We start from the raw sequence: 16,554 nt of genomic DNA on the forward strand, positions 1-16,554 counted from the left end.
TATTACAGAGTGCAGCTTTAACCTTTTAACACAGACCGTATCACAGACGTCACGTTTGTGCAATCGCAGTTTGCGTTACCGTAATTACATGGCAGATTGCGCTATCTGAAAAATTCCAATGGTTTCGGAAAGCTGAGAAGTTGCAAGTCAAAGCCAACGTGTGGTTATTACGGTAATTTCACTTGCGCTGTTTCAAGAAGCTGGTGAATCAGCGTCTTTGTGACCAGAGAGTAGAGAGTTGGAAAAATGCCTGTACATGGTTCCCATTTTTTGGCCTGTTTTTGTATATTGAGACAAAAACGCAACAAATGTTACTAAATATGTAGTATACTGTTCAAATTTTAAATTTAACATTTAACATGCAAAATCTAGCTGGTGTTAATGTACAACTAGTGTTTTTTTTGCAGATACTGAAAATTTTTCAAAACCACTTATTCACAGGACATTTTCAGGCTCTTTTATGGTTAAAATAAGCAAAAACAACATTTTGAGGGTTAGGTGTTAATGATTTAAAGAGGATATGCAACATGGGAAAACCAGACGCACTGTACACAGCTTAAAAAACTACAAAAATGAATTCTTTTCCAGGATGTCTGGCTGTATGAATGCTGTAATATATGACGTAACATAAGTGGGTACAATAAGTTCCTGAAGCTTCTTGAAGCTATAATTTGTCCTTGAGTCATGACCTTCACGTCACACTTTTTTTTGTCCTTTTCCCTCATAATCCTCAGGGTTTCGGCGCAAGGAGTTTCGGGGCAAGCTTGCAATTGCCATCACAGCGAACTTCATCAACAGGAACACGTCAGCGGAGGCAAAGGTTGAGGAGATCAGCGGTGTGGCCTTTATCTTCAACCAGAAGTTTTTTCAAGACCTCAGAGAAGCAACAGGTGTGTATAATGATCAGTCATTGGTATACTTTCATTTATAAGGCAATACTCTGACTACTGCCTCCCTATATCTGCACCTTAATTTCACTGAGAGGTGCTGATCTGTATTTTCCGTTCACAAGATCACTTGTTGCGTTCTGTTCCATATGCCCGTACTGAATTGGGTAAAAGGGCTTTTGTCCAATCTGCTTGGAATATTTTGCAGAAAGACTTTTACATTTATACAAACATACTTACAGGAAATGTATTGAATACAATAAATGTTACACATTGGACCTTGAAGATTTATACTAAAACATCAAAAAAAACACAACTTTAGAGATTTAGTAGATACCGCCCTAATTAAAGGTAAATAGGACAAATGAACAATTTGTGAGCTCACCCAATTAAAATGCTTAACATCAGGTTTGAAGCCAAGTCCATCAAGTTTATTGCTGACAAGTCGATGTCCCTGGGCCTTTGGGTTCGTGCTCCGAGTCGTGTAATTGCCTCTCTTTTCCCACAAATGGGACACGACGGTCAGCTGTGGCAAGGAAAGCAATTGTGTTTGTGATTAAACAATAACTCTTTCTATTGGTCTTTAAGGTATTGACCTGGAAAACATTGTCTACTACAAGGACGACACGCACTACTTTGTGATGACTGCCAAAAAACAGAGCCTGCTGGAGAAAGGAGTCATTCTGCATGTGAGTGATCAAAGACCAGAGCATAATGTGTGTGTGTGTGTGTGTGTGTGTGTGTGTGAGATACAAATGATGTTATAGTGTCTTTCAGTAGTAGTAGTAAAGGCTATAATGAATGATGACCTATAATACAATTTATTTTCCCTTTAAGGTGGACATATTATGCAAAATCAACTTTTTAATCATTTTATCCTATATATATATATATATATATATATATATATATATATATATATATATATATATATATAATCCTTACATTTGGGACTCTGGAGGTCCTACCAGTCTCTAAAGTGTGACTCATGTTTTTGTGGTCCTCCTCAGTCTAAGTACAGGAGATAAAACAAGCAATGTTGACTTCCACGATCATTGGGACGTCACAATGTGCAACATTTTTGGAATTGTTGTCTCGCGGAGCTCTGCTTTGTCCGTTAAACACATGAGAGTGCTGGTGAGGGCAAGGGTATCCGAAAACCGGAAGTCCGTGAATAGCTCTATTCTTGGCTCCACAGTGCAGCACAGAGTTCTACACAAACTTCCAGCCTCAGAGGATTTATCTGTCCAGTGGATACATGTTATATATGACAGCAATGTGCCTGCTAGAGCCTGCAAATGATCACTTTTCCAAATGCTAACTGTTGTTAGCTCCCAGTAGCCTCTGTGGCTGATGTCATTTCCTGTCCCTTAAGTTTAGTTTTTTCCTTTTTAAGGTGGACCTTTAAGGTGGACCTAAAGAGATACTTCTAAACAGAGTGTTCTGAACAGGGCTGTTTTGACAGGGTGATTGAACTGCTGTGGTGCTTCATCCTTATGGTATTTTGACCAAAGCATGTCACAGACATGTTCATTATGACACCAGGGAACTCGGTTAACTTTGAGAAATAGGGTATAATTTGTCCCCTTTACATTCTTATTAAAGTCTTATTTTTTTTCATAGTATCAGTCAATGGCCAACAAAGCAAACACTGTTAAGAGAGTGGCAGTCCAAGCCAATTAGAGTCGGTTTTCTTTTATTTGCCACGCTCCACAGGAAAAGGGAAATACCTATTTCACATTTTTTCTTTATCTACAAACATTACCTTTAAAATAGCATCAGGTATTTTTTAAATGATTGTGTTTTCATACATTTGAGTGCAGGTTTCTTTGTTTTCAAGGTGAGCTTATGGCATAAATTACATTGTTGTGTGTGTTTTGTAAAAGCCTTGAGGGAATTCAGAGTCGGCAGGAAGATTTGAATGAAAATGTGCAATTTACAGTAACCGGTTTGTGACGGATGCTCAGATCTGCCCCCCCACATAAAATGGAAGGAGGAAGGTTTGGCATAAGAGGTGCTACACACAGTTCATTTTGGTAGTTCAATTTAAGAGCACAACCCCCGAGTCTTTGCTTGGACTACCCTGCCCTTCCTGTTACCTATCATCACCACCAACTTGGCCTGCCTTGGCCTAGCCTGGCTTGGCTCGGCCTGCCAGGGACAACCAGGAAGCTTGAAGAAGGAGGAATGTGCCTCTCACCACCCTCTATAAAAACATGTCACCCTGAAAACATGCAGTGATTTGATGTTACGTGTTAAAGAGACTTGTGAACAGTGTAGTTCAGTCTGATTCCTTGACTTCTGTATTCCAAGTCATTTGAAATTCCAAACTAACTTTTCCACGATGACTTGTGTTAAGTGATTCTCCCAGATGATCAGCCTGGTCATTTTACATTTACAATACAAACCACAACTTTCTGTCCCTATATTTATATTTATATTATATAATATATATATATATATATTTACTTACAGTTATTCTTGTGAACTTTTTACTTGGTGCACTCACTTTTACTTCCTTTCTGCCTCCTTTTTTTTCTCCCCCGTCTCCACAGTCTTCCTTGTGGTTTGTGTGAACTTGTGCATCTGTTCTATTTTTACAGAAGCTCTGCTACCACAAGAATCTGGGACAGAATGAGCAAAATCAGACAAACCTAAAAAGACTGAGCAAGCTGTTTTACAGACGCCTCATGTGTTATACTTGAACGTTGCCTTCAATTGCTCCAGACAACATAGGGGTTCACTAAGTGCAATGATCATATAAATAAAAAGACAGCTGCCTTAAACATGTCAGTTTTGATGTTATCTCCTCAGCTGACACTTTGCATCAAATGTTTGTAGTATTTACACCTTGTCGAATATTCTTGAATTTCTGAGATTTCAGCCACTGCTACAAACAAACCTTGTTCTAGATCTGTGACTCTTTGGTGAAAGTGTGGAAATAAATTGGATAACCAACTTATTTCTTACAGAATTCCCAGCTTGGAATAAACAACAGTGGTAATAGTGTAATAATAAGGAAGTGAAATTGATAATTACCACATTATAGTCAAAATTCATCCTCCTTTATGTCCCACACACACATTTTCTATTTCCATGCTTTAATAAGATGGTATTCCCATAATATTACATAATTATTACAACATTATGTCCACTAGTGCATTGCCCGTAGGAAGTATGTTTGTATTATGTTAGCCATATGCTAATGCTAATAGTAGCCTCGCTAGCTTACCTTTGGAAACGGGTTTCGCCAAGTTAGCGGCAAAATAGTAGCATGCTAATGCAAAAGAAATATGTGCTCGCATGGTAAATGGACATGTTCACCAAGTTCTGTGGTGAACCGTGTGAAAATGTCTCACCCACCGTGAGGACACTTCACTCCCACCTCCCTGCTCTAGATGGCGCAGCTGCTGCTGATGAGCCGCTGACGGCCTGGTGTAGGGTGATAAATCAGTGAAAATTAAAATTCCTCCAAAGAAATTTGAAAATCACGGATGCACACCATCTGGCCTTGCTCAACCCATATCCAAAGTCTTAGGGCGATCTGACGGTCAGCGAGATATGCCTGTAGACAGACAGACACACAGACGCAACTTGCTTTATAGACAGATCATATTACCATAATGTTAAGTGTGTATTATTCACTATTTATTTCTCTTTCCTGCAGGATTATGCGGACACAGAGATGCTGCTCTCCAGAGCGAACGTAGACCAGGTTGCTCTGCTTTCTTATGCCAGTGAAGCTGCAGATTTCTCCACCAACCACCAGCTGCCCACTCTGGACTTCGCCATCAATCACTACGGCCAGCCTGATGTAGCCATGTTCGACTTTACCTGCATGTACGCCTCCGAGAACGCCGCCATGGTGCGGCAACGCAACGGCCACAAGCTGCTGGTGGCGCTGGTGGGAGACAGTCTGTTGGAGGTGAGGAATTTGATCTTGTGTCACAGTCTGACCCATTTAAAAAAACCAAAAAAAAAAACAATCCACATCCTCTTCTGTGGCCATAATTGGTTGTTGAATGTCGTGTTCACTGTTGTCTTCAGCCCTTCTGGCCCATGGGCACTGGCATCGCTCGAGGTTTCCTGGCAGCCATGGACTCAGGCTGGATGGTGAAGAGCTGGGCTCAGGGAAAAACCCCTCTGGAGGTGCTTGCTGAGAGGTGAGGCTGTGGAAACACTGAATTCAGACAGTGAACTCGCTCTACTCTGTACTCTCTGTAACACTTGCGCACACACACACACACCTGCACACACACACACACACACTCACATGTTCCCTCTACTCCAACACACCCTTTTATCTCTAAGTGCTTTACGAGGAAATGTGCTTGTGTGCAATTTTAAGCATCAGTCCCACCTCTTCTAGTGCTAATGGATAAGAGGCTCCCATAAGAACTGAATGGAATGTGACTCTCTTTGCTCACACGATCTCTTCATGTGCTACTACCATAGTCTACTTCTATATTGTCTCGCTGATAATACAATACAGTTGTGTTTCGTTGAGTGAAATGTTTTTTCTCCATTCTTCAGGGAAAGCATATATCGTCTACTGCCCCAGACGACACCAGAAAACGTCAGTAAGAATTTCAATCACTACAGTTTGGATCCGACCACGCGTTACCCCAACATTAGCCTTAACTTCCTCAAGCCCAGCCAGGTAAGAATGATCACAGGTGTCACATTTACTGCACACATGCACATTCATAAGACTAATATATATAGTATTACTTGCTTAAAGGTCCAGTCTGTAATATTTAGCGCTGTTTTATAGTCAGAAATTGAATATACTACCCGTGAGTATGTTTGTTTTATTGTAACTGCTTCAAAATCAACATCATTTGGTTTTTGTAGCTTTAAAATAAGCCTTTTATATATACTTAAGGTAAGGGCCTTGCTTTACAGGATGTTTCTACCATAGCCTGAACATTTATTTTAGAGCCCTGCACTGGACCCCGAGGCCCCATTGGGCTCAGGCTTTTTTTAACCTGCCAATTAGAAAGATGTGTTTTTGTTTAAACTTAAACAAATTTCAACTGCGACACTTGAATGCAGCAATCCCCTCTGCACTCACCCTCATTAACTAAATTCATAAACCAATGGTGAAGACTGAGGAAATAGCAGAGAGTTTAAAGGTTCCCTGACAAGGGAGGAGTCGTCCATTTGTTCTACTTTGCAGTCCCACCATTAAACCATCACTAATTATTACACACTGGACCTTTAAATGATGACGTTATTTTGTTTGTTTGTGTTTGCAGGTTCGGCATCTCTTTGACACAGGGGAGGCGAGGGAAATGCGCATTGAAATAGAGAATGTAATCAACTCATCAACACCCAAGTTGGCCAGGAATGGTTTGTATCTTTTATATATATGTATATATATATATATATGTTTTAGTGTTGGTGTGCTTATCGATCAGTGTAGGATTTTGCTGCAATCGCTGTTGCTGAAATGTAACAATGAACTATTTCCACTCTAGAAAATTATCTGCTTGACAAGCAGTTGCAAGGTAACACAAAGTCCAAATGCATGGTGTTGCTTTCCAGAGACCCCTATAGTTTTAACACTTAACTGTCATGAATTCGTGAAAGAATGATGTGAACTGGAAATGGAATGACGGACTGCAGCCTCTATTTTTTTGTTGTTGTTGTTGTTGTTGTGTGCGCTAACTCAATTCAGTGATCCTCTCCCTGGTTATACACAACACATAATGTGCTTTTCCAGCTGTTTGAAAGGTTTCCTGTAAATTCTGCATCCTTTCCTAACCTCTCATTGCATAATTCAGAGAAGTTTTTACATCTCATGGTTCACACAATGCGTCTTCACTGGCTGGTTCACACTTGTACTAACAGGGACGATGAGTCCATGGATGAAAAAACTTTATAATGTTACTTTCAGCCATTGAGATTGTCCAGCAGGAGATGTGTGGTCTTTTCCAGAAACAATACTTCCTGTCATGTTTAATTTTAAATTCTTTCATATTCTTTTATCTTGTCAAATTAGAATCCATTGCTCGATCTAGTAAACTGCTCAACTGGTGCCAGAGACAGACGGATGGATACAGGAATGTTAAGGTAACGGACCTTACCATGTCGTGGAAGAGTGGTCTGGCCCTGTGTGCTCTAATTCATCGATACAGACCTGATCTCATGTGAGTATCTGAATTAACAACACGGGGAACATTCAGTACATTACACTGAACACATATGATTTCAGCCATTAATGTGTCCCATTGTTGTAACACTGAGTTTGTTTGTCATTAATGAAGTTTCTTTCTGGCACCTCTGGTTTGGACTATACTATTTTGTCCCAAACGTTTTATATGGGGACCACTTTTTATCTCCTGCAGCCCATCTAGTAGGGTCCTACAGAAGTATCATGTTTTTCATATATACACTAAAATCTGGAAGGACATCCTCTACTATATCTAGACTATATTACTCTTCTTTTTTGTGTCTGTGTATTCTGTGTTTTTGTTTTGTTGCCTAATACGGTTGATTTTTTTCCGATTTGGGGATTATTCTGTATTTTAAGGTGTTCATTTATTTAAAAAAACAAGACGATAAGACATGCTGTAAAGTGGTTTTAACTGAGCTGCGTTTACCAGCAGTACTTTTAATAATTTCCACTATCTATCTATAAAGTGAGTTGTGTCTGTGTGTGTGACAGTTATATCTCACTGACCGTTTGTCAGATTCCCCTCAGACTTTGTATAGTAGTTGATCATGACTCGCTGCTGTTCATCCTTGATTTTCACACAGTTCACCTCAGAACATGGTGTTATACTGAAACGACGAGGTGTCCATTCACCAATATGCAAGCAAATATTTATCTTGCGTTAGCATGCTACTACTTTGCGGCTAACTTGGCGAACCTGTTTCCAAAGGTAAGCTAGCGAGGCTACGATTAGCATTAGCATAGGGCTAACGTAATACAAACACTGTGCAACCTCATTAGACAGCTGTGACTGTCAGCCACGCCAGAACATGAATTACATTTAAAAAAAATAAAATAAAGGACCCAATTCAAACAACAAATTGTCAAAATAAAACACAATATAACATTTCTGACCATTTTTACTGCCATTACTGTAACAACTAATATTATTTTATTATTATTTTAAGTCTTAAGTAAAAGATTTGTGTGTCCTGAGGCAGAAGTCTTAAGGACTGACTGATCTACATCACTGTACACACAACACACACAGGCTTAAACAACACCTTATCCTGTTCTTTAATCTAAACCAGTTAATGCCAAACTCTAACCTCAACCTAACCACAGTTTAAATCCTATTTAGTTGTGCCTCATTAGGACCAGGTTTTGGTCTCTATAAGGACTACTGGTCCTGAAAAGGTCGGTGTATAATGATGTAATTGTGTCAGAAACAGGACCTAAAGAGGTAACAAATACCAGCATACACACACACACCCACTTCTTTGACTCTCATGTAAACTCTGTGCATATTCTCCACACACACTGACTAATGCAGTTTGCTCTTCTCTCCGGCGGCAGCATGACTATTAACATTATAAGCTGTTAGCGTCTGTCTCCTGTCTGACCTTTACCAAGTGCTGTAGCAGTCGTGCTCTGTTGCCTTTGAGAGGCCTGATGATGGCAGTGGGTTATGGAGGCTGATGAGTGAAGAGACCTTTGAGAAATAGCGTTCACATGAACATACTAAGACGGATGCTTTTTTGCTCTGAGTCTGATGTGAAGATCCACCGCTAATGCTTTTAAATTGACTCTATGAACAGTTCAAATGTATTGACGTGGGATGTTAATGTAATGATGTTTACAGTAAGCTTCTCGTCTCACGCACAGTAACCTGCTGTACAGAAATACTTAGTGTAATGTCAGTCAATACAGTATGCAGAACATACAAATATACTTAAATTTGAAATGAATATATGGTATTCTCTTTGTCGATTTGTTGTGAGATAGTTGAGAATTGTGTTACTCCTGTAACTCTTATTCATACCTGATCCATCATCATATCCAAGTCTCTGCATACTAGTTCTTTATTGGATTTTTGTGTTGAAACTCAATTTATATTCAAGTACACCATAATATGTTCTATAGTATAACACTCATGGGACTATTTGGCTTTCATATTCCACTGTTATCACAAGAGAATTGCAACTTAATTGGATGTCAACAACTTAAATGTGAACCTCTCAGTGCTCCCACACATAGATTAAGACCATTTACTTGAATGCATATTGTTTGTATGGTTTGTTCCTTATCTGTTGACATTCCCATATCCCATCTCATGCTCACATTATCCTTAGATCTGTCTCTCTCTCACTTTCTCCATCCTCCTGCCCGCAGTGACTTTGACTCGCTGGACGAGCGAGACCAGGAGAAGAACAACCAGTTGGGTTTTGACGTGGCAGAGAGGGAATTCGGCATCTCGCCCTGCATGACCGGCAAGGAGATGTCCTCTGTGGTCGAGCCAGATAAACTCTCTATGGTCATGTACCTCAGCCAGTTCTATGAGATGTTTAAGGACACAGTGCCACCTGGAGGTGAGACTGGGTGACACAGTAGAAAGGAGCGTCATTTTCAAACAGATGCTGGGGAATTAAACTCTCATTTTCTTTGTGGATTTCTGCTCAGATAACCACAACCTGAGTCCCGAGGAGAAGGCAGCACTGATAGCCAGCACCAAGTCTCCTATCTCATTCCTGAGCAAACTTGGTCAGAGCATAGCAATATCCAGGAAACGAAATCCAAAGGTGAGATTTTTTTTTTTAATCTTAAAGGTCATGTCACTGTTAAATTGTTTTGCACATAGTAAAAATAACTCATGACGTGTCACCAGCAGGACAAAAAGGAGAAGGATGTCGACAGTTTGGGGAAGAGGAGGAAAACCAGTCAGTCTGAAGATGTGAGTATCTCATATTTTGAGTCTATGATTACTGCCTGAAGTGTGTGTATACATAGAGCAGACTAATTACTCTCACCAAACAGCAGGCAAAAAACACCTACATAAACTTTTTTTTACTTTTTTTTTTTCCTCAGGAGGAAGTTTCTAGGACGAGCCGCGACGACAGGACATCTGTCCCCACGATCCTCTCTGAGAGAAAAATGGACTCTGCTGCTGTAGGCAACAACAACAAAGTCAAGGTCATGGCCAACCAGCTACTTGCCAAATTTGAGGAGAACGCCCCGGCACAGTCAGGACTTAAACGACAGGTATGGAGGAAGTCTGCTGGGGGAAAAATAGGCAAAGGGGGGAAAGTTGTTTCGCCTTAGTAGGAGTTTACATTACTTTTGCATACTTTGCAAACTTTGCAAACTTGTGGTATGTTTTCCTGACAATGAATATTTTGATGAACGTGTAGGTTTTCATGGTGAATGACAGGGTCTCTAGTCTTGTGTGAAAGACTGTAGCTGTAGGCCTCTGCATTAATGAGCTCACATCCACAATGCTAATACTGCTCAAGCTGGGTATTGTTCCCTGGACACGTGGGCAGCCTCTCAGTGCTGACTGAGCTTGAAGGGAGAGTTGGATTGCCGGTGAACTGGTTTGAAACCAGCCAACGGAGAGCTGTGGGAGAAAGGTGTGGGCTGCAGGAACACTGGGTAGTATTTACACAAAGAAAATGTCTTGTTGTTTTGTGTTTTAAAGTAGCTGCTTTGATATAAAGGGTTACACACATCTGATGCTTTTGACTTTAGATGTCGATGACTCAGGGCTGTCATTTTTCCTCCCCTTCCATTACTCAAGTTCTAATAACATTTGTGTGGCATGTTTTTTTTCTCTGAAGTTATTTTAACCAAAGTGGATCAGTACACCAGGCTGCACTTAGTGCGCTCGGCTGGATCACATGGTCATGACTTCAGATAGTGGGGTTTACCTCCAGGCTGTGTATTGTGAAGTCAGGTTTTATGGTTTTTGGAGATGCATGGACAGCCCGACTATGGAAGTACCAGATGGTATGATTCTCTGTCCAGGACTTAATGCTTGGTAATTTGAAGGTTTTTAGAAAGGTTATAAGATTCAATTTCAATGGCTAGTGTAGTAGTCTAAAGATGGTGCTTTTCCTCGCTTTCACTATTCATGTGTATCTTGTGACATTAACTGTATGTGGCAGATTACTATAAATGTTACACAACCTTTCCCAGCATCATCTTCTCATGACTCTCTGTCATTTCCTTATTATTCAGCCACTATATTTACTATGTGTCTTGTTCACTTCCTTTTATTTCCATTTTATTTTTATCTCTCCTTGTTTCCATCTCTCATCATGGACCATGATGCCTTCCTCAAATGGTTATTCTGGCGTTCTCACTGGCCACGCACACTGTCACTCATCTTTACTTGGCCATTAAGGCGGACTCGCTGCCCAATCTGGACCGCCTTTTACCCTCTCCCCCACCCAAACCCCATGTGAAAGAGCCAATGCGGCTGGCACCTGTTCCAGCATGGAGAAAGGTAAAGAGTAGAACTATTCCACCCTTAATCCCCTTAGAGCCTAACCACTAGACTGACCATCTAAACATAATGTCCCCCTGGTGTGTGATAGTGACATAGCTGCTTTGTATTGACCAGCAGTGTCATCTGCTTCATATCCTCGCCGTAAACAGACTGCAGATCACTCCTTTTAGATTTTGGTGGCTTTAACTCGTAGTAGTCCAGGGGGCTTGGAAAGTGTGTTGTGTATTTAAGAGAACAACAGTGTGAGTGTGAAATGTAAATTTCCAGCTGTGCTGTTATCAAAGAGAAAGAGAAATAAGCGTGCACCATCATTATGGGATGGCCTCTCACTCCTTGCTTCTCCTGTCCTGGCTCAGAGACGTACACAGCAGCAGGAGCAGCTGAGCATTCGCTACAAAGAAATGATCAAGTGTCAGACGCTGCCCAACGAAGGGGAGCAGGTATGCTGGCTGGATAATAGGAGTTAGTCCCTCTACTGCTTTTTACATGATCCTTTTAAATCCAGGATCTCCTTTTAGTTTTTATACATGTGCATGGATTGGTGTTAAGAAGCAAGCGGGGAGGGAAGGTAACCTCACAAAGTCCATCAACATCTTTTTACTCACCCATTCAATAATATGTGCACTGTGTAAGCAGGGGAGGAAGCAACTCTTTTTGTGATATTATTGTTCAATTTCTTATCCAAACAATGTCAAAGTTGGCACTACACACATTACCTTCAGTAACTCACCTGCCATGTTAGAAGCCTGTTGAGCCTCCTATTGGACAGTTATTAAGCGACTCAAAGACAGACTAATCTTTCTTGCATTTATAGATCGATGACGCGCTGGACACCATTCACTTAGAACAACCTTTAGACCTCAAGTAGATCAAACACTTAAACATGTTAAGCATTTACATTATTTCATCACTACAGACCTGTGTCAAAACCTGTTTAAGTTTTTAACATCTAAGCCTAAAAAAGACCGTCTGGACATTCTTTTTTGCTTATTTTAACCAGAAAATTTTTCCATTTTTCCAGAATAACTTTCATTATATGGCAGTTATTTACAATTTACTGCATGTTAAAATAGTGTATTAAGAATTTAAAATGAAGAAAAACAACAACACCCTAGTTGTACATGAACACTAGATTTTGCATGTTAAATGAACAGTACAACATATATTTATAATAAAAAAAAATATGAGTTTTTGTCTCCAAAGTTCAAAACCAGGCCAAAAAACGGAAACTATGTACAGGAATGTTTCCCCACTTTTTCCCAGTCTGGTGACAAAGACGCTGATTCGCTGGCTTCCTGCAACAGCACAAGGCAAATGACCATATTAGGAACACGTTGGCTTTGGCTCTTGCAACTTCTCAGCTTTTAGAAACATTTGGAATTTTTCCAATAGCACAAACCATCGCGTAATTACACTAATGTAAAGTACACAAGTTTGCGCAAATGTGTCGTGTTATATCAAGTGTTAAAAATACAGATAAGATGATTCTGTTTTGCCTGAAATATGAAGTGTGCAGAATCATTCTTCACTACTTTCACCCTTTACTTGATTTATAATTACAGACATTTACAGCCAACGAAATGGTTGGTTGTGTCTGTTTAGATGTTGGACTGTTATATGTTCACGATAAAAATGGTAATAAAAATATGTTGTGAGATACAAAATAGAACAGTATAACGTGGAGGCAGCTTTTATCAGCAGAGGTTCAACGATGGGTAAAGATATTTACTCTGTTCTCTTTGTTTTTTAAGAACTTAGAAATATGTTGAATGAATGAATTCCCCCGACACGCATAAAAGTCAATAACTCAATGTAGATTATATTTAATATTTCACAGGTTTAATATAAGGTGAGGCGAGACACACAGAGATGGAACAGACAATCCTAATGTATGAGGTCTACCTTCCTCTTCTCTCTTGATAAAGTTGATAAAAATGTGCTATGTTGGTAGCCATACATCCCTTTCATAGGTGCTCTTTTTCCATATGTTCACAAAGAAATGAGCTCACTCCTGCAGTTCCACTAGAGGACCAGCTGTAGCTGTCCGTCCTACTTTGTCTTCCCCCGCTTTATTGTTTTCCCTTGTGAATACTACAGTCGGTGCAGTTAAGTGCCAGAACCATTTATCTCCCGCTGATGCCTAAAGAGCTCGTCTTTTGTCTCATCACTAGATTAAACATTCACATCACAGACATTGATTAAAGCCTCAGACTCTGAACTGTTTGAAGGGAATTCATTCTCTGCTGTTCTTGAATATTCTCTCACTGCACAGGAAGTTTCTTCCTGCCTAAATGCAGCGTCGATGGCTGAGGCGTTTTAAGCCAGTGTTCAACTATTTAATTAAATTTGCTCTCTTTTCGTGCAGTGAATGTCATTCAATCTATTGTAAAATGTGTTGCTATACATCATCTTTCAAATATTATGTCATAAATTAACAGTGATGGGACGATACCACTTTTTTGTGGATATCACAAACTGGAGTATCTGCCGATACTGATATAAGTCTGATTCAGTCATTTCAGACCATTTATGAACGTATGAAGCTGTTAACAACACATTTGTGCTGAGTCATTTCAAAGACATAATTCTCCAGCAGTGTAGCAAATATTGATCTCCCCCCAAAAAAGAACAGCTCAAACATGACTCGACTAAAATGCTTTTGCTGATTTTTATTTACATTTTTACAGTCTGCGCATAGTGAAGCATATTTAGGATTTTTGATAGTATTGGAGTTTTTTTTTATCTGTCCGATATCTGATCTAGTTATTTTGATCATCATGGACTGATGCTGATATTGATCTAATTTACTCTGGCAGCCTCTAGACTATTTTTTGTGAACGTGTTCATGTGGCTTTTTTTGTCGGGATATGTGTCTGTGTTGCTCAGGTAAGTTCATCAATAAATCTATAAAGCTTATTAAGAGGCATTATGCAACGTTAGCTTAAAGGAGAGAGAATAAACGCATTCATCTTTGCACTAGCTCATCATTTTCATTCTCCTCATCATCATCTTCTGCTCAATCTCCTGTTCCTGTCCTTCATCCCCCTCAAGGCCAGAAGTGGCTCAGACCAGCTGTGCAGTTCGTGCCCTCGGAGTTGCCCAAAGAAAACCATTCTGCTCTCTTCTTCTGCCTCCACTTCTTCGCTCTCTCTTCACACTGAGGTGATGCACCAAATCTGCCGTGTCTGTCTGTTTTCATGTGCCCATCTGTTCCATAATTCCACGTAGAATCCCATAAAGTGCCACTGCCTCCACGTTTTTAATCTCCCCATCCAGGCCTCCTGATCGTTTCTGCTGTGCCTCAGATTTGACCTCTGAGTTATTAGTGTAAATAAAAACAAAATGCCAGCATCTTCCCACTTGTGTTTTCTAGAGATGTCCTATCTTTTTGTACTCCCTCATGAGTGTGAGTGGGTTTGGTTATTGGAGGAGCTGCTCGTTTTCCTGCTGTGGCAGCTTGTAAATAAAGACTCGGGGAACCTTGGGTAGTTTAAAACTCCATGTGAGACTTTCTAACAGGCTGTACTCCAAAGGGAAAGTCAACAACATGGCTTTTTAGCTGTTGTTGATTTAGTGTTAATACCTGCACATCTGTCTGTTCATTTCTGCCCTAAAGAATTCACATGAAAAAGCAGAGGAAGAAGAACTTGAATACTACGAAAGGCCTCTGAAACACGGGGTAAAGTGTTTGTGTGCTGTGGAGCTGCACTATATTAGAAAAGCATGTGATATGTGATCAAGTTGCTTGCGACGACAATATGATTTGTGATAATGAAACACACAATATATTAATTATACAATATAAAAGTATTTCTGCTTTTACTTTGCTGCTAGCATGCTAGACAGGAATTAGCTTACTCAGACACTGGAAAACAATTAATAACATCATTTCTATTGTATCATGGCCCCCTTTTTTGACATTTTAAAGTCAACTAGTCTAGTACCTGTAGGAAGTATGTATTCCTGTAGGGGGAGCTGAAGAAGATTTGTCAGTTATGTTAACTGTTAGTCCTATGCTAATGCTAATCGTAGCCTCACTAGCTTATCTTTGGAAACAGGATAGCTAAGTTAGCCGCAAAGTAGTAGCATGTTAATGTGCTCGCGTATTGGTGAATGGACAGCTCATCGTTTCAGTATAACACCACGTTCTGTGGTGAACCGTGTGAAAATGTCTCACCCACCGTGAGGACAGCCTCTTCACTCCCACCTCCCTGCTCCAGACAGCACAGCTGCTGCTGATGAGTCGCTGCCTGCCTGGTGTAGCGTGATAAATGAGCGAAAGTGCAGCAATCAGTGAAAATGAAAATTCTCCCAAAAAATCAAGGATGCACACCATCGGGCCATGTTCAACCTACATCCAAAGTCTTAGGGCGATCTGACTGACGGTCAGCGAAATATGCCCGTCACAGACACACAGACACAACTTGCATTATAGATAGATGTAAACATTCATTTAAATCTAAACCATTCTCACCAAGTAGTTGGCGTATGAGGGAGGTTATTTAAGTTTGGTGTGCTGCCATATTGGGAGAATACTACCCGAATGGAAAGTCATTAGCTTAACAAAAGCAGTCCAATAATTCTTTGCAGTACGTATTTACCTTTTGGGATGTTTATATTGCACATGTTTCCCATACATGTGCAGCCCTAGTGTGTTGCATGGGCATGTGTTAAGCTCGACGCTGCCGTCTCAGTTATTTGTTGTTCGGATTTTTGTGAAATGAGATACTGGTTAGAGTTGTAACAGCTGTTTGGAAATATTCTATACTATATAAAATCACATCATTAAAAGCACTGGGCTGTTATGTTAAGTCCAATCTGCAACAAGTCTCAGTCGAGCTTCCTTGGCAGGAGTGGGATCCACTGAACCTGACAGACCCAGGAGCCATTCACATACCTGGTATACAGGAGAGAGCCAACTGCCTCATTGCAAAGTTTAAGGGCAACCCTGACAAACCACCAAAGGTGAACACCATGCATGGACGTAGAACATAGTTTCCAGTATTAAAAACACTATAAAATGGAGTCTAATGGATTCTCTCAACAATCCTTCTTTTCCCCCATGAAGCCTAAGAAAAAGCCGCCCCGTTTCTTTTTAGAGCAGTGGTACAGTTCCCGAGGCGTCAGTCCTGGGTCACCACTGTCATCTCCTGACTCCTCTCGAAAGGTTAAGTTTCTTGTGCTGTCTCTCTAACACATCCACCTCTTGTCATTATGAGAAATCA

General features: G+C 40.3%; 1 protein-coding gene across 11 annotated transcripts in view; it reads left to right on the forward strand.

Annotated features, from left to right (window-relative positions):
* Window positions 1–16,554, forward strand: part of mical3a (microtubule associated monooxygenase, calponin and LIM domain containing 3a) — an 88,780-nt gene that overhangs the window by 48,432 nt on the left and 23,794 nt on the right. For 6 of the 11 annotated variants that reach the window (XM_083893441.1, XM_083893438.1, XM_083893443.1 and 3 more), the window contains exons 6-23: window positions 735–890; window positions 1,476–1,576; window positions 4,555–4,812; window positions 4,935–5,050; window positions 5,421–5,547; window positions 6,146–6,239; window positions 6,368–6,397; window positions 6,892–7,039; window positions 9,217–9,413; window positions 9,505–9,623; window positions 9,710–9,775; window positions 9,910–10,083; window positions 11,225–11,326; window positions 11,686–11,769; window positions 14,381–14,491; window positions 14,946–15,008; window positions 16,181–16,294; window positions 16,398–16,496. In XM_083893441.1, coding sequence (XP_083749567.1) covers window positions 735–890; window positions 1,476–1,576; window positions 4,555–4,812; window positions 4,935–5,050; window positions 5,421–5,547; window positions 6,146–6,239; window positions 6,368–6,397; window positions 6,892–7,039; window positions 9,217–9,413; window positions 9,505–9,623; window positions 9,710–9,775; window positions 9,910–10,083; window positions 11,225–11,326; window positions 11,686–11,769; window positions 14,381–14,491; window positions 14,946–15,008; window positions 16,181–16,294; window positions 16,398–16,496 — 2,159 coding nt within the window. The remainder of the gene's footprint in view (window positions 1–734; window positions 891–1,475; window positions 1,577–4,554; window positions 4,813–4,934; window positions 5,051–5,420; window positions 5,548–6,145; window positions 6,240–6,367; window positions 6,398–6,891; window positions 7,040–9,216; window positions 9,414–9,504; window positions 9,624–9,709; window positions 9,776–9,909; window positions 10,084–11,224; window positions 11,327–11,685; window positions 11,770–14,380; window positions 14,492–14,945; window positions 15,009–16,180; window positions 16,295–16,397; window positions 16,497–16,554) is intronic. The other 5 variants (XM_083893442.1, XM_083893440.1, XM_083893446.1 and 2 more) reach the window with 3 other exon arrangements.

This window comes from Microchirus variegatus (assembly GCF_963457635.1).
Source record: "Microchirus variegatus genome assembly, chromosome: 8".
Classification (NCBI taxonomy): Eukaryota; Metazoa; Chordata; class Actinopteri; order Pleuronectiformes; family Soleidae; genus Microchirus; species Microchirus variegatus.